The sequence below is a fragment of the Macrotis lagotis genome, chromosome X, assembly GCF_037893015.1.
Source record: "Macrotis lagotis isolate mMagLag1 chromosome X, bilby.v1.9.chrom.fasta, whole genome shotgun sequence".
In the NCBI taxonomy this organism is placed as follows: Eukaryota; Metazoa; Chordata; class Mammalia; order Peramelemorphia; family Peramelidae; genus Macrotis; species Macrotis lagotis.
In genome coordinates, this window is record NC_133666.1 from 637,326,760 (window position 1) to 637,350,694 (window position 23,935).

The 23,935-nt window shown below is 38.0% G+C and overlaps 2 protein-coding genes across 2 annotated transcripts in view; one reads left to right on the forward strand and one right to left on the reverse strand.

Moving 5' to 3' along the window:
• Nucleotides 1-4,010, reverse strand: part of SUGP1 (SURP and G-patch domain containing 1) — a 46,412-nt gene extending 42,402 nt beyond the window's left edge. Inside the window, exon 1 of the mRNA XM_074204202.1 lies at nt 3,883-4,010. Within this exon, the coding sequence (XP_074060303.1) occupies nt 3,883-3,904 (22 nt within the window). The 5' untranslated portion in view covers nt 3,905-4,010. The remainder of the gene's footprint in view (nt 1-3,882) is intronic.
• Nucleotides 4,011-4,345: 335 nt separating this feature from the next.
• The window catches only part of MAU2 (MAU2 sister chromatid cohesion factor), an 88,979-nt gene continuing 69,389 nt past the window's right edge, over nt 4,346-23,935 (forward strand). Inside the window, exon 1 of the mRNA XM_074204200.1 lies at nt 4,346-4,612. Coding sequence (XP_074060301.1) covers nt 4,361-4,612 — 252 coding nt within the window. The 5' untranslated portion in view covers nt 4,346-4,360. The remainder of the gene's footprint in view (nt 4,613-23,935) is intronic.

Consider the following 23,935-nt stretch of genomic DNA (forward strand, 5'->3'; position numbering starts at 1 on the left):
ATCCTAAAATAGCCTTTTTAAAAGTAGAGGCACTCCTAGCTTCAGTTTAGAAATACTCACTTTAAAAGTCAAGTCTCTGTCCCATCTGGCTTGGTAATAGTATTCTTTCTACACATTCTGCTTTTCTGGATCACTGCACTGAAGAGTTAAAGGAAGGGAAGAGACCTACATACAACATTTCGTTTTTAACCTTAAAAACTTCCACTGTCCCAAACAAGTAATTGTGTTTGGAAATGTTTTTAAAAGTTAACAAATTTTTAACAATGAAATTGATTTTTTTTTGAAAATTAAAATTACATTGATATATTTTGATTTTATACCACTTACATTTCCCAATCTATCCTTCACTCTTTCCCTGAGAGGAATTTCCTATAAAAAAGAATATAATGAGGAAGAAAAAAATTCTAATTATCATTAACAGTATTCTACAACTATAGCCCCATACTTCCAGAAAGAAAGAAAGGAGTTGGTGTATTTTCATTTTTCTTCTTTGGACAATTAAGACCTTCACTGAGGAAAGTATACACTTCTAGAATGTAAGAGATGGAATCAATCAAGAAGTTTAGAAATCATCTAATCTAGTCAGTCTACTACTCCACATAGATTAGAAAAAGGAACATAAAATTTAGAGCTGAAAAAAGGACCTTAGAAAGTCATCTAGTACAAAACATTCATTTTAAAGAGGAATTTGAGAAAACTGAGGCAAGAGAAGCTGACTTACCCAAGGTCACACAGGTAGAACAGTACAGAGCCAGGTTTCAAACTCAGGTCTCCTGATTCCAAATATAACTTTTTCCCATAATACCACAAAACCTCATCCCTGTAAAGGATGAAAATCTCTATCTGTATTGATCTCTGGTCTCTACTGTATCGGTTCTATAGTGTAATTGGTTTTGTGCTATATTGATTTTTATAATGTTTAGCTTCTTCCTGAATTAAAATTATGTGGTCTCTCCCACTTTGAAATGGCTTAGAGGTATGGTTGAAAGGAAATAATGTGGTCACTCCCAGTCCCTGGAATAATTTGTTTGCTAACCAGTTTAACCAGTTGTTTATAAACAACCAATAAGCTTGAGCTGAACCCCCTTCCTAAAGACAATTCTACAACCCTTTCAGGTTCCAGAGAAATTAGGTGTTATTTGATCTCCCCCAAAAGGACAACAGAATGGTTGTGAGGCAAGATTATAAGAGGCAGTTGAGTCCCATAAAGCAATTAAAATTCCTTTATCGTCAAAGAGGAATTATGATCAACTATACCAGAAGGCCAACCCACTTTCCCCAGCTACATCAGATACAACTGCCCAACTACAATGACTGAGTCATAATAAAAAGTGATTTTTTCCTTCTCATCAAAGTTTTTGGCCAGACTGAGGGGCCGGCCCAATGTGACACAATTTATTAACAATAACATAGGCTTGTTAATGTACTGTTAACTTCCCTAGAGAAAATGTGCAATAGTTTGCCTTTGTAGTATTTTACAACTGGCAAGCAGCCACTGTTTTTACTTAAAATTACCAGCTATCAGGAGCTTACTATCTAAGAAGACAGTCTCCAAATCTATCATCTACAAAGCTGCCAAAGCAATAAAGGTCTTATCTCCTCTTCAAAAAGTTTGGGGCAACTAGGTGGTAAGTCTATGGAATGCCTGACCTGGAGTCTGGAAGATTCATCTTCCTAAGTTCACACCTGGCTTCAGATACTAGTGTGACCCTAGATAAATCACTTAACTTTGCCTCAGTTTCCTCAATCTGTAAAATAAGTAAAGAAGGAAATGTTAAACCACTCCAGTATCTTTGCCAAGAAAACCCCCAAATGGGGCTACAAAGATTCAAGACACAAATGAACAACAACAGGCCTGTTTCTTCATTCTACATTAAAGTACAAATTCCCTCTGTTGGATATTTGAAATCCATAACATTCAGGCTTTAGCTTGTCATTCCAGGTTGGTTACAATATATCCATTCCCAACTAGTTTAAAAACTAACTAAATAAATTCTCTGTGGTGTTTTTATTCCTTCCACTTCTGGGCTGGTGACCCTAACTGACAGAACCAGACTTTTGCCAGGTCCAGATTGCTTAGTCTTCTAAGGATAAGGACTGAGGAAACAAATTTTCATGGGAATGGAGAGGAGTAGAGAACAGATTTAAAAGTCACCCGAGATCACAGATTTTTAGAGTGGGAAAGTAACTTAGAGGTTATCTAGGCCAATCCCCTCTCATAGTTACAAAAGAGTTCCAAGGTTGATAGGCTTATCCAAGGTCACAAGAAAGAAGCAGCAGAACTTGATTTAAAAGCCCAGATCTCCTAAATCCAAATCTAATATTCTTTTCACTCTTTCTGCTGCCTCCAAGGCAAGATGATTCATGAGTCCAATATTTAACCCAGTTATTGACCCTGGACAAGTCACAAATTTATCAGAGTCTCAGTTTTCTCTATAAGCATACAATATTAATTATTTCCTATCTCACACATTTGTTGTCACTTAAAAAACTTTGTAAACATTTAAAACTATAGAAATGTAAACTATACGCATCAATCACCAAAATAATACACAAATTTATAAAGACCTAGAAAAAAGACCCATAACACACATTTCATAGGAAAATTACAATCTTAGTGGACTAAGTGCTTATAGACCAATGTACAGTCTAGAAGAGCAAGTTTGGGAAAATAATTATCTCCAATTACTCCCAAAAGGACTCGACTAATAGGCAAACTGGAACCTCTGACCACCTCTTTTGTGGTCTTTTAATGGCTTGTCCCTGTGGTTGGAGGGGAGAGGATCTCCTTTCCTGCTTGACACAGAAATACTATTGCTACAAAGTTTACAAATCACAACCACAGCTGACATTTATGTGGCACTCTAAAGTTTACAAAATATTAATATAATGCATGAGCATTATATAATAATAATATAACGCATGAGCATTACCTCGTTTAAGCCTCTCAACAACTTTATTTTTTTAGGTTTTTGCAAGGCAAATGAGGTTAAGTGGCTTGCCCAAGGCCACACAGCTAAGTGTCTGAATCCGTTTTTGAACTCAGGTCCTCCTGACTCCAGGGCTGGTGCTCTATCCACTGTGCCAACAACTTTTAAAGACATTTGCTATGGCTATTGGAAAAGTTAAGGGGCTGGCCCCTAATCACAGCACAAGAACTTGTCGGAAGAGCTTGCCTCACGGCCACCCTGACCGGAGGCACATATTCCCATTTCACAGCTTGGGAAATTGAGGCTCAAAGGAGAGATGGCACCGGGATGCCCCGGATCACAGAGACAGTTAGCATGAGGGCCAATGTTAGGAAAATCTCAGCGCTCTTCCCATTCTGTCACGGGGGCGGACGCCCGGATTTCGAATCCTGGCTCTTTTACTGCTTGGACGCCTTTAGGCCAGCCCGTGAGGCAGGGCCGGATCCACCTCGATCCGGCCCAACAAAAGATGGGCCTGGCCAGGCCTTCTAGCGGGTGACGCTCTGGGGGAAAGGGAGCCCTGGGCGAGCAGACAAGACAGGTAAACGAGCGACAAGGCAGGACGATGGGGGAGGGGAAGAGGGGCTGGGGCTGTTCACGATGGGGGCGGGGAGGCTTCCCGCGGGGGGCCACCCGCTGGGCTCGCAGGCGCGGGGCAGGATTTCCTGACGAGCTCCGAGGCGCCGGACACGCGGCCCCGGGAGGGTGCGGGCCAAGCCGCGGCCGCCGCCCCCGCCGACAGCTGAGAAGCCCCGGGGCTGGGCGGCGGGGAAGGGGGGTGGGGAGGACGCGCGGCTTCCAGCCCCGGCGACGCGGCGGGAAGGCCGGAGGTTCCGCGGGCCGGGCCGGCCGGAGCCGCGCCTCCGGGAAGCAGCCGAGCCTGGCGGAGGGGGTCGAAGGAGGAGGCTGTTACCTGCAACATCTCGACTGTCCATCTTGCGATCCTCAATCCCACAGTGCACCGCTCCCCACCCAGGGGCGGGAGGGGACGTCTCTGTGTGCGTGGAGAGCCTGAAGAGGGGGAGGGGAGGGGGAGGAGGGTATACCGCGCACAGCCTGCTGGGATCTGTAGTCTGCGTTTCTGGGAACCCCTCACGGGAGTCACCCTAAAAGTTTTTAAAGCGCCGGCCTCACTGTGACCTCGGGGCGGTTTCTGACGCCGCCTCTGCGCCACGCAAAACTCTCTGGTTGCTCCGAAAGCCGCCTCTTCCCGACCGCACCCTCGCCCCGCAGCAGCCTACAACTCCCATGAGGAGCCGCGCGCGCGAGGGAGTTAGGGACGGAGGATCACGACCGCTTTCATCAAATTCTCGCGAGAGCCACCGCGGCTTCCGTCCGGCGCCCCCTCCCCCAGCCTGGTTCGGCGGCCGGTTGTTGTTGTGCGGTCCAAGATGGCGGCTCAGGCGGCCCAAGCGGCCCAGGCCGAGGCCTCGGAGTCCTGGTACCTGGCGCTGCTGGGCTTCGCCGAGCACTTCCGCACGTCGAGCCCGCCCAAGATCCGCCTGTGTGTGCACTGCCTGCAGGCCGTGTTCCCCTTCAAGCCCCCGCAGCGCATCGAGGCCCGCACGCACCTGCAGCTGGGCTCCGTGCTCTACCACCACACCAAGAACAGCGAACTGGCCCGCAGCCACCTCGAGAAGGCGGTGAGGACAGGCCCGGGGGGAGGGGCGCGGCGCGGCGCGGCGAGTGGGGGCTGCAGCCTTGCTTCCGCCGCCCGGGCCCCTCGGCTAGGCCAGGCCGGGGGGAGGGGGAGGGGAGGGGGGAGGCCTCGGCCGAGGTGACAGGTGAGAGGCGACGCAGGTGACAGGAAAGGGAAGCCGGGGTTGAGGTGACACGAGGAGGGGCCTCTCCCCGCTGAGGTGACAGGAGCGGGGACCCCCAGACTGAGGTCGTAGGAGGCAGGGAGCTACAGCCGAGGTGACCCCCAGAATGAGATAATGGGAGGAAGACCCCCCCAGACTGAGGTGACTGCAATAGGGGAACCCCTAGGCTGAGGTGAGGAGGCAAGGGGAGACCAAGCTGAGGTGATAGAAGGGGGTGACCCTGGAATCAGGAGACAGAAAGGGAGGGAAACTGAGCTGAAGTAACAAGAGAGGGAGAACTTTGGAGTGAGGAGACTAATGCTAGAAAGGAGAGGACCCCCCCCCCCCAAGCTGAAGTGATAAAAGGAGGGGAGCCTGAGCTAACAGGATGGGGAAAGCCCAAGCTAAAGTGGTAGAAAAGGCAGGACCTCAAGGCTGAAGTGACAGGCAAAAAGCAGCCGTGGCCAAGTTGATAGGAGGGAGGCAGCCTCGGAATGGGGTGACAGGAACACACAGACCAACATGAGAATAGGAGGGAGAGTAACTGGGGTGAGAGGGAGATCAGAAATGAGGTGATTGGAGGGTCAGAGACTGGGTTTGAAGGAGGGAGATTGCAGAGTGACCTGGGCTGGCTGGGGGGTGGATGACTGGCCAAGGAAGGCCTGGGAGAAAGGCAGTGACTTTTCAAATGGCCTTGCAGGTGTGGATTTCTCTTTCTAATTTAACAATATTACCTTTCCTTCTTGCTTTGACTGTCACAATCCTATTTGAAAAGTAGCCAGTACAATGGCCATTGCCGGTGTTTAGCATTATCACAGTTGTAAAGTTGTTTCTAAAAACAGTAACACTGTTTTGTGTCAGAGTAAACGGTTTACCCCCAGTCTGACTACTTAACTCCTATTAGCTACTGTACTAAATCCTGACTTGGTACACAGTATGCAAAATAAAGATACTGGTTTCATCCTAATTAAACAAAGGAAGATTTTTGTATTCTGTTTTGTGTACATAAAATTTATTTAGTTTTAGAAAATAATATTAACTTGCATTTACATAGCACTATACAATTTACAATTTCCTCACAACATTCCTGGGAAGAAGATAGTACAGTTAATTTTCTCATTTTACAGATTTGTAAATTGAAGATCAGAGTTGAAGTAGCCTGTTCAAATGAGTGATTTAACAGAATTCAGAACTTGAGTTCTTGTATTTCTACAAAAACTCACTGCTTCCAGTAGTAGTAATAAATAGATTTTCTTTCAAAAGAAGGCCAGACATTTCTGGAAAACATTATTCTTACAATAACATTGATGATCATTAGGCAACTTGATACATTGGAGTGAGAGGACCCAGGTTCAAACCCTATCTCTGAGGCTTACCTTTAACCTGAATGATTTGACACAAATCACTTAACCTCATTGGCCTTCAATTTCCTCATCTGTAAAAAAGGGAGTTGCCTTAAATGTTTTGAGATGGTTTCCAGCTTTAATGTGTTAACTCAAGGAATGAATGTTTCTTTTTGGTAGTAGAATTTTGCCATAAACTACATCCCATTCAAATGTAAGTTCATCATAGTTTATAATCAGTAAAGTGCTTTAATAATAATAACTGACATCAAAAATTTTATGATTTCCAAAGTATCTGCATGACCTTGGTCAAGCTGTTTAACTTCCCTGGGTCTTGTTTTATTCATCTGTAAAAATGAGAGTTGCACTACATGGCCCCAAGTTCAAAACAGATTTCCTTCTCTTTTCCTAAGAAATCTGTGAGAATCTATCTCCTTCCACTGATTACCCTTATGTACATATATTCCATATATATCGAATATAAGATCCTAGAGGTCAGGAACCAATTTTTTTTGTCTGTATGTATAGACAGTGCCCAATACAATTCCTTGCATATTGATTTCAGTTGTTTAGCAGATGTTTAAGAAGGTCCATGGCACTGTGGAAGGTGCTGAGGATATAGAAATATCCCCTACCCTCAAGAACTTTATATTGTACTAATGTATTTAAGTATATGAAGAATTGCAAGATACATACAAACTTGGACAAAATAAGTTCAGGGAGAGCGAGAGCACTAAATATAATAAAACCTAATATATTTGCTGGAATTCAGAAAAAGGAATCAATTTTCATTTAATAACCTTGCTACAGTCTACATTAGAAGAGAGCATATCTATGTTTTTATTTTTTTATTTTAATTTTTTTTTTAGATTTTTTTGCAAGGCAATGAGGTTAAGTGGCTTGCCCAAAGCCACATAGCTAAGTAATTATTAACTGTCTGAGGCTGGATTTGAACTCAGGTACTCCTGACTCCAGGGCCGATGCTCTTATCCACTATGCCACCTAGCCAGCCCTGTATCTATGTTTTTATGATGGAGAATAAGCCAGTCTTTAGAAATATCTTCCTGTTACACTTATGAAAATAGATCAGATTCCAGAGAACTTGCTTTAATTAGATTCTGTATTTCCTTGAATTTTTTATGGACTTTGTCAGTACTAAATGCAATTTATGAATAAGCTTCTCCAGAGCAGGTATTCTACCCACATGGTAGGTGCTTAATGTTTCTTTGAATTGAGGTGAGTGGTGTCAGTAAGGAGATAATCCAGATTTAGAGAGCTTAAGTATTTTAGCCTAATATCAGTATTAAAGCCAGTACCCAAACCCATTTAACGAGCAGGATAAATGATAAGCTATTCAAAATGCTTGAAAGTAACTCATGTCCCACCTTCATCTTATCTTCTTTAAGCTAAACATTCTCAGTTCTTTCAGCCAGTTTTCATATGTTATGGATTCAAGGCCTATCACTATCCTTATTTCCCTTCTTTGAACCATCTCCAACTTAACAGCATCCTTGTTAAACTGTAGCACTTAAAACTGAACACATTACTCCAGGTCAGAGCAGAGTACCAGAATGGCTTAACACTTGTTATTCTGGGTTCAATTTTCTATCCACTGTACCACAGAGATTTTATTTCATTACACTTTTGCACCTAAGTCAATTCCATTTTTAGTGTCCCTGTTTACTAGAGGGGCTTTAACCAACTAAGCCTTTTGAGAACTCGCAGCTACCTTTGGTGTCCACCTTCACCTTCCACCTTTCCCATCGTTTTTTTTTTTTTTGGCTTAGTTTTGTTACTTCTTATTTTGACAGTTAGTTGACAGTATTATCTAAATTCTTCACATCATATGGGGTTTCTAGGTAAATATTTCATGAACTTAAGGTGTGTGCTTTATTATTCACAATGTACTTGGTGATTTAAGTGTAAACCATTGTTGCTGATTCAACCTGAATGTTCTTCCTGCTTAGATATCCCAGCCTCCCCAAAAAGTCATTTTTTAAAAATCTAATTTTTCCATCATTTTTAATATTGATGTTTTCCATATGCTTAATCACATTGGTCAGGTTTAATTTATGATGATGGAATTTCAATAGTTGCTATTTAGTAATTGTTGAATTGTGTTTCAGAACTTTTAAAAATTTTTATGGGGGTGGGAGGACTTTGTTATATGTTGTAGGATTCTGGTAAAAACAGTCCTGGGCACTTTTCCTCTTCCCTGGTCACTTACTTGAAGTTGAAACTGTGATACTGGTACAATGCTTTTAATTCTGCCAAGATTTAAACTTGGCTAACATACCTATATCCACCTAATTGTTGGCTTAGCTCCCAGCTTTCTGAGGATCCCAAAGCAAATATATTTCATAAGAGGAGACTTACACCTCATGGCTTTTTTTTTGGCTTAGTTTTGTTATTTTGACAGTTAGTTGGCAGTATTATCTAAATTCTTCACATCATATGGGCTTTCTAGGTAAATATTTCATGAACTTAAGGTATGTGCTTTATTTTTCACAAGGTACTTGGTGATTTAAGTGTAAACCATTGTTACTGATTCAACCTGAATGTATTCGTGTGTGTGTGTGTGTGTGTGTGTGTGTGTGTGTGTGTGTGTTTTAAAACAGATCATATCTTCTCAAGTCCCAGAATTAGAGATTCTAAGTTAGAAAGGACCTAAGACTGGGCCAACTAGGTGACACAGTGGATAGAGCACTGGCCTTAGAGTCAAAAGGATCTGAGTTCAAAATTCAGCCTCAGACACTTAATAATTACCTAGTTGTATGATCTTGAGCAAGTCACTTAACCCAATTGCCTTGCAAAAAAAAAAAAAACAGGAAAAAAGGACCTTAGTTCAACCTATATTTAAACATTAATTTCCTCTAAAACATCCACAGCAAATAGTTATTCAGCCCTTGTTTAAAGATTTCCAGTGACAAAGAACACATTATTTCCCATTCTGCTTTTTAACAGCTTTAGAAGTGCTAATCCTCCCTGAACATTCCTTCCATCCCCAAAAAGAGACTTGTAGCTCCATAAATACAGCTGAAATCTCCAGTTTACCAGAGGGGCTTTAACCAACTAAACCTTTTGAGAATTCCCAGCTACCTTTAGTATCCACCTTCAAATTCTCGTCTGTGGCTCTAAGAATCTATAACCTGTGTAGCAGCTACACTATGGTTTGGTTTTATCAGGTTGAGTGTAACTGACAGGCCTTAAACTCATGGATGAGTCAGGGGGTGTTCTATCCCAAGTATATGAAGACTCTAGCAGAATCAATGGATGAGGGCGTTAGTTTCGAAGGCTATGAAAGTGCCAAAAGCAGATGGACCACTTATCTACTGTATCCTGGACCATCTCTAGCCATCCTGACTTTTTATCTTTGCACTGGACTTGTAATAGTAAGGCTGATGACTTGTATGGCTCTGTCTCACTTAAATCCAGTTCAGACTCTCCAGTATATCACTCTGTGATGTCATCGGTTCTCTGAAAAAAAAAAACCAAACAATATAAAATAACTAGTTTAGTCCAGCTTACCAGTGTTCTTCCTAGACTACAACACTCCAAACCAAACAAAATACTTAAGAGGCAGCTAGCCAGGACAGAGTACAATGAAACTGTCTTGTCCCTTTTCTTGGAACTTACCTCTTTGAATTCAGCTTATGATCAAAGCTGATATTAAGATATGTGTGAAATCACACTGTTGATTCATTGGTTTACAGTCTACTAACACTTCCAGAAGTTTTTCCAGTAACTGTCCATCCATACCTCCCTCCTCCATTATCAATTCTTTTAAGTCCAACCAGTTCTGAATCCATCTTATTATATTACTTTCTTATTACTGTCATCTTATTATCTTCTGTCTCCAACTTTTCCACAAGGGAACTCTGTGAAGCTGTGTTATCTAGGGGAATTATACATGTGGTACCCCATGGTCTACCAATCTAGCAATGGCATCAGAAGACTTGTTTTTGATGAAGACATGGTGATTCTTTATAATTTGCATCCTTTTTTAGGTGTTCACTAACAATTAATAACACATTTAAAATTTTTCCTACATGTTCCTATCAAGCTCACTATTTTATAATTTGTACTCTCACTGACATTTGCCTTCCTCCTATTATATAGTACTTCTCTTGTTCTCCATGTCACTGGCAGTAACTTAGCCATTATTTCAACTGGATCTTTCAGGACCTAAGATGTAGTATGCCTTGTTCAGATAACTTAAACATATCAAGGGCACCTAGGAGCTCCCTACTCAGTGTTGAATATCAGCTCTTTAATGTGATTTTGTTTTGTTTGACAGAAAAAGAAAAAACAAAAATTATCATTCATTCTTCACTCTAGTCAGTAGTCCTGTACCTTCTTTGAACTTCTTTTTTTCTCCAGTATAGCAAAAGAAAGAAAACTATTTTGTTATCTTTAGCTTCATTTCATTCTGAGCTTTAATGGTCCTAACTATATTCTTCCATACTAGAATTTTGTTTTCAACCTCTGATACATACTCTTACTTTCATTTTCTCTGGATAACTTAAAAAAACTTAGTAGTTTGGTGAATTCCCTATGTCCAAATCATTCTTACCATCCTTTGTTAGGTGTACTACATTCCTGACCAGGAACATGTCAATCCAATATTTTAAGCCATTATCCAGAAATTCATAATTTGTTTTCAGACAATCAACAAAGGTTTATTATATGCTAGTTATTATGCTGGAAACAAAAGACAAAGATGAAACAGTTCATGCCATCAAAAAACTTCATTCTATCGGAGACAAAAACATATGTAAATTTGTACAAGGTAAATTTTCAGAGAAGAGGGCACTAGGAGGTAGAAGAATGAAGAAAGGTTTTAGATAAAGATATCTTTGTAAATATTTGTCAACTTCCCCATATTGAAAATAACACTCTCCCTACCCATATGGGGTTTATGGTTTACTTAAAGGATTTAGGCTTATATCTTAGATAATTCTAATAAGAGGTAATGTGATGAGGGCAGGGGAAGGTGTGTGTATATAGCATAGGAAAATTTAAAAAGAGAGAAAACACTTACAGCCAGGAAGTTAATGGAAGCCTTCTAGAAGAGTTGATGTCTAAGCTATAGCTTGAAGGCCAAGAAGAATATTGAAATGTAGGTTGGGACAAAGTTATGTAAGGTTTAAAAAACTAAACATAGGAGTTTTTATTTTACCCCAAAGGCAATAGGAAATCCTTGAAGTTGATTGAGTAGCAGAACCTTGTGGTTAAATCTGGGCTTAAAGAAGATTACTTTGGTAGCAATTTTTAGCATGAATTACAGTGGAGAGATTTGAGGCAAGAAAACCATTTAAGATACTATTGCAGTAATGTAGGCAAGAAGCGATGAGTTCCTGAACTCATAAATCACCTGAAGTGGCAGCTCTGTGACTAAAAAAAGGACTAGGACATGAGAGTTGTTGTATCTATTAAAATAGGAAGATTTGGCAACTGACTCAATATATGGAGTTGAAGAGGGGGGGAAGTCTAGGATAAGACTGAGGACCTTGAAAGATGGTAATACCTTTGACAAAAATAGAGAAGTTTAGAACAGTGGAAGGTAGGGGGCAGCTAGGTGGCACAGTGAATAGAACACTGGCCCTGGAGTCAGGAGGCCCGGAGTTCAAATTCGGTCTCAGATACTTAAATGATTACCTAGCTGTGTAACCTTGGGCAAGTCGCTATTGCCTTTCAAAAAAAAAAAAGTAAATCCAGAAGAAAGGAAGACTTGAAAGGAAAAGATAATTCTGTTTTGGATATGTTGACTTAGAAATGTCCCCAGGTCATTCAGTAGGTAGCAGATGGAACTGAAGCTCAGGAAACTTGTTTATGTTATTGTATGTACTTTATGCGTTTATATGTTTTCAAGTATTCATGTGTATGCTTTAGATAAATAGATATAAATATATGTATATGATAGTCATCTGCATAAAGATGGATATTGTGGTAAATGCTCTTAATTAGTTACTGTCTAAAAAAAATTGTAATATTCTTGTGACCTACCCGCTAATTAGCCTTTCTTACCTTAACTTACTGGTTCAGTGAGGTCCATCTATATGTAGGTAAAGTTATGTAGATATGTACTACATGCAAAGCGTATACCCTTTGCCTTAAAAATATCAATAAATATTAATCAAGTCTCTACCATGTGCCCACTGTGCTAAATGCTGGAAATTGTTGGTTAATCATTCTTTCACTGGTATCCAACTCTCCATGACCGCACTTTGTGAGATTTTCATAGCAAAGATAATGGAGTAGTTTGCCATTTCCTTCTCCAACTCATTTTACAGAAGAAGAAACTGAGACAAACAGGGTTAAGTGACTTGCTCAGGGTCACATAGATAGAAAGCATTCAAGATCAGATTTGTACTCAGTATCTTCTGATTCCAGACCTAGCACTCTATTCAATCAGCCTCCCCAAGCATTGGGGAATACAAATACCCTCCTAATTCCTCAAAAAGGAAAGTCCCTGCTTGAACTTACAGTTTAATGGGGAAGATAAAACATAAAAAAGCTGAACAGGAAAAGGTATCCAACATGGGGGTATGATAGTGAAGTCAGAGAACTTTCAAAGCAATACAGCCAGGTAAGAAATAAGGACCTGATACTATACTTGTAACTCCTTAACACCTTAACATTGCTTCATTTTTTTTTTTATCTTTGCTTTTCCAGTACCTATCATAGCATCTGGCACAATACTGACTGTTTAATAAATATTTATTGACTGATTAATTGCACATTACCCTTGCTGTATACTATTATCTAGCCTATCAACCTGTTCCTTTTCCCTGGATTTTAAAATTTCAGTTTGATTTGCATTTAGCAACCTGTATCTAAAACTTTTTAAGCATTCCTTTTTTCAATTTGAATTATATTCTTTTATATATATATATATATATATATATGTGTGTATATATATATAACTATTTCTATAGGAAACAGAACATCTTAGAAATCTGCATTATTTATCTTCCTAATAATAAGAATCTTCACATTTCTTGCTGATAATGAGAATCTACATATTTCTACCTGGTTTCTAGGCCCACTGTAATTTGTCTCAAACATAATGATGTTATTTTGGTCTTTATAAATAACTAAGGACAGGAAACAAGAACCAATCAAGATATCATGATATGCTAATGGATTGAATTTAAGTGAATGAGGGCTTTGCAAAGACATCAGTCTCACTTTCTGCTCTAGATATGGATCAGGATGACTGGAGAGAGCCTTGGTTGTAGACCTTGACTTTTTTAAGCAGAAAGTTGAGCCTTGGTTGTAGACCTTGACTTTTAAGCAGAAAGTCTTTAACTGGTCTCAATTTGATTGAGGAAACACCCATTCATTGATAAGGTAAACTTTTCAGTGGCCATTCTTTGCTTCTTTTACGTAGTTGCCCAGTGGATAGAGCACTGACTTTGAGTCAGGAGTTCCAATGTGGTTCAGACACTTGACTCTTACTAGCTATGTGACCTTAACCCTGATTGCTTTGCATCCAGGACTATCTCTAGTTGTCCTGATTCATATCTGACCACTGAGCCCAGATGGAGGAGAAAGTGAGGCTGGTAATTGTCATGGTATAACCTCCCTGATAAGTGATCTTCTTCAAAAAATGAAGGACAAACATTATTACCTAGTGAGAGAGAGAGAGAGAGAGAGAAAGCATGCGAGAGCGCAAGGCAGTGGGGTTAAGTGGCTTGCCCAAGGCCACACAGCTAAGTAATTATTACGGGTCTGAGGGCTGGTCCTCCTGACTCCAGGGCTGGTGCTCTATCTACTGCACCACCTATCCGCCTCAACCCCAAGATATCTTGAGAAGCTTCTGTTATCAAAGATTCAGAATATCCACAAAGTGGTCCATGATGTTCAATCAAATAGAATTATTGGGAGAATATTAAATATCTAAAATATACTAAAATATAAAACTTTTACAGCACACAGCAGCTTGAGACTATTGATTTTTCCAAAGGCAATCCAACCTGATCTTGTCTTCATAGCCAGTTCAGGAGGTAGTTCATTATTCAGAATACTTATCTTGAGAAACTGGCACCTAGTAGGTCCTTAATAAATGTTTACTGGATTGGATTGTATTCATTCACCTTGTTTTTCCAACAGTATACATGACCAAGCGATTCTTTTCATGAAATCACAGAATCAGGAAAAAAAAGCCATCTAATTTAATCCATACCTGAATAAAGTTCTCCTCTAAAATAAAGTAAATAATGTCATAATGCTTTTGCTTGAAGTCCTTCAATATAAAAACATTTACTGCCTTAGGAGGCAAACAGTTTCATCTTTGGACATCTCTAATTCAACTGAAATTCGCTTCTGCAACTTATGCATTTTTTATTCTTGATTCTATCTTTTAGGGCTAAGCAAAATCAGTCTAATCTGTCATCCACTTAAATGGCTCTTCTGTACTTGAAGATGGCTAGCTATCATCTCACTTACTGGTATTCTCTTCTCATGGCTAAACACCTCCATTTCTTTCAGTTGACCTTCAATGTCATCCTATCATAGCATTTTATGTAATCTTGATGTTATATATGGTGGATACTTTGTTTTGTTAATCTGAGTCAAAAACTTTTTTAAAAATTGACAAATAATAACTACAGTGAAATTTTATATTCGTTATATTTCTCAATTGTATAACCATAAAGGTGTAATCTGCCATAGGAAAAGCAAAAATCTGCCTGTTCCTTTCTCAATTTTTCATGAAAGATAGAGATATATAGATTTATTTTCATGTGAATAGAGGTAGATAGAATGATAAGGCATTGTCAGTAATCCTTGAAAAACAATAGAAATTGTGAAAGGTGCTTCAGACCTAAAGATAGGCAAATGTCCCAGTTTCCAACAACAGAAAGACAGTAGAGTCTTCAAAATGTAAGCCATTGATTTTGACTTGGAAAAAAATCTATAAAATATTATTTTTCTTAGTGAAGTGAGCATTTCAGGGGAATTTTTTTTTATTTTAATTTAAAAGGCAATAAAGATTAGACCTCCCTTCCTAGGCTAGACTTGAAATACAGTGGCTACTGGTAGGCCTGAGCCCACTAGTAATCACTCCCAGAGGTTCACCATATCAGTGCCAGACTTAGCACCCACAGTCAGCTTACCTCATATCTATCAATTTTTTGCAATAAACCAGCCTCAAGCTCTCCGGTAATAGTGATTTCAAATGTGTGTGAACATATGTGGCAATAAAGTATTATTAAAGGAAAAGTTTGTAAGCATTTACTTAGGGAAATGGTGTTCATTAAGATCTTGTATACTCTTTAAGGAAAGTCCATGCCAGGTTACCCTTGTTCTTTTTTAAATAAGATTACTAGACAAATAGATTAAGGGAATGGCATGGCCATAGTATATTTAGATTTTAACAGTCTCTCTCTGTAGACAATATGAAGAATTATAGTTACATGTAAGCAGGTGACTATAGCCAAATTAAAACTGTCTGAATGAATGGACCTGAAGGATTTATTATGAAGAGGAATTTAAAAAGGAAAAAAAGAATTAAAAAAAACTACAATTGGACTCTGGGTGAGGGTAAGAGAATTGAGAAAAAGAAATATCCAGCCTAGATCACTGGTGCTGAGCACACTCCTCAATCACCATCTTCTCTTTCCTTATAAAAAGGAATCAGAAAACAATGAAAGGAGAAAATATAAGAGAATAAGTTAGAAATATACAGTTAACAATCATAATTGCAAATGGGATAAATTCACCTATAAAATGAAAAAGGAAAGTAGACTAGATTAAAAAGCAGAATCCAGTGATATGTTATTTGCATTCAAATAGTTACATATTTGAAACATGAAGATTAACTCAGAGTTAAACTAAGGGACTAGAGCAAATCTATTAGCTGAAGTTGAAAATACATGGATAACAATCCCAAGTCTACAGGATGCCCTTGCAAAAATTGACTGAATTAAGGCATGAAAACATCACAAATTCAGAGAAGCAAAAAATATCTTTTATTAACTACAATTCAATGAAAATTTATATGGAGTAAAAGACATTGAAGAAGGGCTTAAACATGACTTAGAGTCTAAATAACTTAATCCTAAATAAAATCATAATGAGGCCACATACTAAAATTGCTAATGTAATCCTTAGGGGAAAATTTATATTTCTAAATATTTTCATTAGTAAAAGGGAGAAAGAATAAAGAATGAATTGAACTTATGGCAAAAAAAAATAGAAAACCAGAAAATGAAAAAAAACAATTAATGGAAATCTTGCAAATAAAAAAATTAACAAAAGCAAAAAAAAATAAACTAGGAACTGAGTTTTTTGAGGAACAATAAAATAGATAAATCATTAGTTAATTTGATTTAATAAAGGAAATCAATTGGTATCTAAAATAAGAAAGGTAAATTCACAACAAATAAAGTATATCAGTAAAACTGTTTTACTCAATGATATGCAAATAAAACAACCTAAGTGAATTGAATATTTTTAAATGCTGAGATTAACAGAGATTCAATCTAATCTCAAAAATAAATTAAACAGGGGCAGCTAGGTGACGCAGTGGATAAAGCACCACAGTGGATAAAGCACTGGCCCTGGAGTCAGGAGTACCTGGGTTCAAATCCGGTCTCAGACACTTAATAATTACCTAGCTGTGTGGCCTTGGGCAAGCCACTTAATCCCATTTGCCTTGCAAAAACCTAAAAAATAAAATAAACCATAAATGAACTCCCAAGGATAAAAGCCCCCCCCCCCAGATGAATTTACAAGTGAATTCTCTCAGACATTTAAAGAACAATTAATTCTATTACTAGATAAACTATTGAAAAAAAATAAGAAAAGAAGGGGTCTTACCTAGTTTTTTCTATATAGAAATTTAATTTTTTTTCCTGGTTTTTGCAAAGCAATGAGGTTAAGTGACTTGCCCAAAGTCACACAGCTAAGCAAGTATTAAGTGTCTGAGGCCAGATTTGTTCTCACGTCTTCCTGACACCAGGACCTGTGCTTTATCCACTGGTGCTTTATACCACCTAACTGCCCCTATGAATATGATCTTGATACCTAAGAGATAATAAAAACAGAAAGAAAATGATAAACCAATAGCCCCTCAATAAATAAAAATACAAAAAAAAGTAATGTTAACAATCAATATATCACAGAGAGTATATATTAAAACATTGAATTTGTGCTAAGAATTTGAGTTCAGTATTTGGAAAACTTTAAAAATAATTGACATTAATAATAATGATAATAGAAGTAATGATAACCACAACTGGATCTCTAATACTCAAATTAAGTAGGATTACATCAAAGTTTTATACCTCGCTTAAAAAAAAATCAAGTTTCGCAAGTTAAAAGATGGGAGACAGCTTGTGTGAAAAAGCAAGGATTTTTCATGAACTGTACATCAGCAGTGTGAAACAGCAACCAAAAATTAGACTGGGGTAAGAAAGAAAAAAAGAGTCTGAAATATAAGGGCAGATTTCTCTTGTAATCGAGCCCTAATGAAGACAGATCTAGAGTAGTGAAAGGGGTTTAGAGACTACATACCACAAGTATTGAAACAACTAGGGATATTTAAACTAGATGAGAAAATTTGGAGGAGAGGATGGAAACATGATTTCTGTCTTCAAATGTAGGATATTTCTGCAGTATTTCTCCAGGTTTTCAAGGTATATGTTGACATAATTTTTCTGTATAAAGGTTATTGATAAAGGGCAGTTAAGTTTATATTGATAGTAATTGCAAGTTGAGTTGTCAGTTAATCAACAAGTATTTAAGGACTTATGTGGCAAATATTGTTATAATTATGGGATTCAAAGACAAAAATAGTCCTCAGAGTATCACACTTTTGAGTATCCTCAAAGAGCTCACTTTGACAATTGAGCATAGGATAAACTGGAGTGGGGAGACACATGAAGCAAGGGGGGCTATCATTTAGAAGATTGTTATAATCCAGGTGAGAAGTGCTAAGAAGGGGGCGGCTAGGTGGCGCAGTGGATAGCGCACAGGTCCTGGAGTCAGGAGTACCTGAGTTCAAATCTGGCCTCAGACACTTAATTATTACCTAGTTGTGTGGCCTTGGGCAAGCCACTTAACCCCATTGCCTTGTAAAAACCTTTAAAAGAAAAAGTGCTAAGAACTTGAACAAAGGTTGTATGTGCAAGTAGAGAGGAGTAGGATATGAGAAATGTTGGAAGGATAGAAACAATAGTGTTGACAGTGAACTGGATATTCCATAATAAAGAAAATTAAGGAGTGAAGGAGTATAAAGTGCCTTTGACAGAAATAGAGAAGTTGAGAAGATGGTTTAGAGGTGAAGGGAAGATGAGTTCTGTTTGGACATGCTGAGTTTGAGAAGTTTACATGCCATCTTTCTGTATGTTCAGAAGACTAAAAATACATATATGTATGTATATACATACATATATACACACATACATATACACACACGTGTGTGTGTGTGTGTGTGTATACACACATATCTAGGAACCATCTCCATGGAGATGATAATTTAATTCATTGGAGTTGATGATATCATCATGTAAGATAATAAAGAATTAAAAAGAGAAAATCCAGGAGAGACTGGCGGGGAGGGTGGTGGGCAGGGATAGAGAGTGAGAAAAGGAGGGGAAGGAAACATCCCACCACTACTAGCAGGTATGATGTGGATGAACTAAAAAGAGAAGAAATTGGACAGAGAAGATAACCATGAGAGAGTATAAATAGGAATATCTAGAAAAGAATGACATCGAAGTGAAAAAAAAGTAATCAATAGCCATCAAAGCTACAAAAAATTCAAGAAGGACAAGGACTGAGAAAAAGCCATTCATTTGGCAGGGATCATTGGTAATTTTTGAAAAGTCAATTCTAGTTGAATAAGATCAGGAGCTAAATTGCCAGAGAGTGAGGGCAAAGTGATACCTCCGAATATAGATTTTTTTTTCATTGAGTTTAGCAATAGTGGGGAAGAGAGAAATATAATAGTAGGTATGGTTGTGTGTATATACATTTTGTGTGTCAGTGTGTATAATGTCAGATATTTTAAAAACATTTTTACTTTTGGTTTGGCAAGCAATAAGCTATAGGTTATACATGTGCAATTATGCAAAACAGTTCTGTTATTAAGAAAGAAAGTGAAAATTAGCCTGTTTCAGTCTGTATTCAAACAATATCTGTTCTTTCCATGGAGGTGGATAGTATATTCATTATTAGTCCTTTGGTGTAGTCTTGGATCATTGTATTGCTAAGAATAGCTAAGTCATACACAGTTTTTCATCAAACAATAGTACTGTTGTTTTGTACAATGTCCTTTTAGTTCTGTTTACTTCTGTATGCATCAATTCGTGTAAGTCTTTCCAGATTTTTCTGAAATCATTCTGCTTATTTCTTATAGCACAGTAATGTTCCTTTGCAGTCATATACCACAGATTGTATAGCCATTCCCCAATTGATGGGCATACCTTTGATTCCCATTTCTTAGTCATACAAAAAAAAAGAAACTGCTATGAATATTTGTGTCCTTTTAAAATAGGTCCTTTTTCCTTTTTGGGCGGAGGAGAGGAGATATCTTTAGACTATAGACTTAGTAATAATATTGTCTGGATCAAATACCCTTTGGGCATAGTTCCAAATTGCTCTCTAGATTGGTTGAATCAGTTCACAACTCCGCTAATACTGCATTCGTGTCTCAGTTTTCCCTCTTCCCTCTGATATGCAACATTTTCTTTTTTTGTAAAATTAGCCGGTCTGATAAGTTTGAAGTTTTTTGGTTTTGTTTTGTTTTGTTTTTGCAAGGCAGTGGGGCTAAGTGACTTGCCCAAAGTCACATAGCTAAGCAAGTATTAAGTGTCTGAGGTCTGATTTGAACTCAGGTCCTCCTGACTCCAGGGACAGTGCTCTACCCACTGCACTACCTAATTTCCCCAAGTTTGAGGTTTTTTTAAGGATGGAGGACATAGGGGAATATTTGAAAAACCACAGAAAAGGAGCCAAATGATTAGTTGAAATTGGAAATTAAAAGAGTGGGAGAATAATAATAGAGGCAATATACTAGAAAAGTTAGGCAGAGATTGAATCAAAGGTGTGTGTATAAAGGTTTACCTTAGCAAAAAGAGCTATCTCTTCACCTGAGATCAAAGTGAAGAAGAAAAGCGTGGAGGAATATATATGAGTGATGTGAATTGAGAAGGGGAAATTCTCTAAAAATGGTTTAAATTTTTTTTCTGTGAAGTATGAAAACCTCAGAAGAAAGAGTGGATAGGAGAGATACCTTTTGATGAAAGGCTTGAAGATTTACATAAAGTTTTAGAACAATCTTTGTTAATGGTGAAATCACTAATAGGGAGAATAGTATCCTATGAAAATTGTTTAACACTTGCTTAACCAAGGAGAACTTGCAAACAAACTATCTTTTTATTTATAAAGTATTTCTTTATATCATCAGGTTTCATTTATGGCAAGATTGCTAGTACATATGTACTTCACTTTCCCTATGTTCTTGGTAGCTGGCTCATATGTTGAATTAGGGATAGGAATGGGACCTGGGCTTGTGATTTCATTAGTATTAAGAGCTCCAGTGTAGGTCAGTATCTTCTCTGCAATTTATAGCTTAAGAAGTTGCCTATAGCAAATGTGGAGTCCATGGTCATACAGGGAGTATATGTCAAGGTAGTACTTGAATTCAACTCTTTCTAGTTTTGTGGCCTGTCTTTTCTACCCACATTGTTTCTATATATTGAGGGTCAGTGAATTTATTATTATCATAGGTGGTATAATAACTTTTTATTTTTAGCATTCCATCTTTTTCTCCCACTGTCATTGTTACTTTGAAAGTAGAAGATTGCAGGTCTGAGTATGTTTTTATTTTTTTTTTCATTTTGTCAGTTGCCCTGAATGCCCTGGCTCTAGGTAGAGGTTTATGACATTTCCATATGTGGCTATTTACTATCACTGACATAAACTTGAATATTCTAATATTTATTCAGAGGAATCTGTAAGGGTATGTGATGCTCAAGAATTATAAAAGTGGGTTCACTGGAATTTTTTCCCAAAATGTTTGACAATTTTACCAGAAGCATACAAATGTCTCCCAAGTCAAAGACCAAGGAAAAACCCAATGATTAGACTTTCAAGAAACTAAGGCTATGGCTGAGGAAATAGAAAGTGTCCCAGCATCTCCCCATTAGTTAGTTGTGTAGGAGGAATGAAAAATGGAATATAAGTTTTAGAAGTGTAGAATTTCGATGGAAAAATGAAAGGGCATCTTTGTCGAGATTTTCAGAAGTTCCCACACACACACACACATTTTGAATATACACACCATTTACTTGGAATACCCATTCAGGACAGGAGGGATGACCTAAACTAAATTTTCACTGATGTTCACAGAAGGTCCAGTTTGTAATGAGTAGTTAGGCGGTACCACAATCCAAAAAACCAACAAGTTTTTCACCGGTTCAATACTCAAACTCCTTATGTTTGGTGTATTTTGCCAGATCTTTTACTTCGCATATCCTTTGAAAACCCCAGACTGATATCAGAATAGGATTTTTTTTGTACTAATTTGAAAATGTTTAACTTTAATGAGTAAGATGTTTAGTTTTAATGAGTAAGATGAAAGAAAATGATATCTCACAGCCTTATTCAAACTTCTATAACATACACTCTGTTGTGATTTTCAAATTCTTTAGGGTAATAAGGTATATAGCTATAAGGAGGTAACCTGTGCCTATGATTTTTCCTAATTATTTTCTGTATATGGTCTTCCAAATATATAAAATAATTGATTTGGCTTTAATCTCTCTAGGCTATGGTTTCCTCATGTATATATATAACTAATGAGTTGAACTTATTGATCTCCAAAGTCTTATCTAGTTCTAACATTTGTTGCTTTTTCTTTTCTTATCCTTTCCAGCCCTGATGTTCTATCTTTCCAGGTCCCTTCCAGTTGAGATATTCTTCTCCTTTCTAAGGTCTCTTCTGATACTGAAACCTTAGTTTCCAGGTTACCAACCATTTCTAAAATTTCTTTTTTTTTACACTATCTTCTTAAGCATTATGTTAGATTGTGGGGTTCTTAAGAAAGAGAAAAAATGCATTATTCACAGATATTTAGTGAAATACTTCAGGAAAATAGAAAGAAATTAGAATTGACCAAGTAAAACTAGTGGCCATACTACAAAATTTTAAATGATGCTTTTATGTGAGAAAAAAATTAAAGGACCTCATAGATATACTAGTTGCTGGCTTCTTTCTCTTCTTTGTTATTAAGAAATAGAAACTTTGTGAATATTTTTCTTTCTACCACTTTTCTTTACTCTCCAGGTAGCCAAATGATTGACTCTGTTGCACTAAAGTTTAATACAAATGTCTCCTTTTGCAATCCTAAATCTCAAATGAGGAACTTGTGGTAGGAAACATGGTGAGGAGATCACTCTGCAACAGACTTTAAAGGAAATCTTTTGAACCAAATTATAAGGACTTCACCCTGTTTTCTTGTCTTTTCTAGCAGTAGTGTTACATATCAAAAGTCCTGGAAAACTGGACCAGTTTTATAAATAATTCAGGAATTATTTGTCAGGTTTTGCTTCACAATAAATGTGACATCTATTGAGAAAAATGTATTATGAACAGTTAAATCTCTGACTACTTACAGGTAGTCAAATTACTCATAAGTGAAAGGAAGAAAATTTTAAATTGGTTAGGATATATGAGTATTTCTTGTATTATCCTTTTGCCTTCTATGTGCTGCCTGAAGATTATAACCCTTTCGAAATCCAGTTGGTGCCATGCTTTTACTATCTTTATATTTGATATCAGTTATTTCATTGAGTTCTATTTGAGGTTTTAAAGAGGTGGGGGGGGGGAGCTCAATAACCTGTTTTTGAGAGGTGACATAGCTACTTTAGCTGGGTGAGATAATACATGGAAAGCACTTTTTACATGGTATAAAGCACCATATAAGTGTCAGTTACTTGTATCTGTTTTGTACATCTGTCTGGGGCACTGACAATTTAGATATAGGGAGCCTTCATATAAACCAAATTTAGGCAAGCAGTCACCATCAACTGTAGCTGCTAATATGAACCCCTCCATGTTACTGCTACAGGATCCTTGTCCCTCCCCTACCCCCCTGCTCTCTCTGAAGCCCAGAGAATTCCATTTCCATTATTTTCACCTTATAGAAAGAAAAATGAAACTTGAGTTCTGCCTCAGTTCAATTCAGTAAGCATTTATTAAGAACTTAAAGTAAGGGACGTCAGGTATACACTAGAGGTACCAAAAAAGAAAGAAAAAAACCAAATCAGCCCCAAAGGAACTTGCATCCCCTCCCCAGGGAAAAACAGTATGCAAACAAGTAAAATACAAAGTATTTTGGGGAGAGAGTGCATTTACCACTAGGAAGATAGGAAAGACTTGAGGGAAACAAATTTTTCTCAAAGACAAGGTAAGGAGGAATGCATTGCAGACAAATTTAAAGAGGTCAGCACTGAATTCCAAATTTGAGTGACAAGTAAAGCAGTTTATCTGGAACATATAATCTGTGAGGGAGAACAATATGAAATCAGTCTAAAAAGAAAGGCTAGAGCCAAATCACAAAGGCATGTAAGTGCCAAACAGAAGACTTTGTATTTTATCCTGTAGGCAGTAGGAGGTTGTTGAAGCTTCTTGAGTAGAAGAGTGATGTAGGCAAGCTGTGCTTCAGGAATATCAGTTTAACAGCTGTGTGGATGATGGAGTAAAGTGGAGAAAAAACTAGAAGCAGGAGCATAAACTAGGAGACTTATAGCAGTTGAGACCAGAACTAATGAGAAACTAAAATACACTTATGGTTATGTTACTAGAGAAA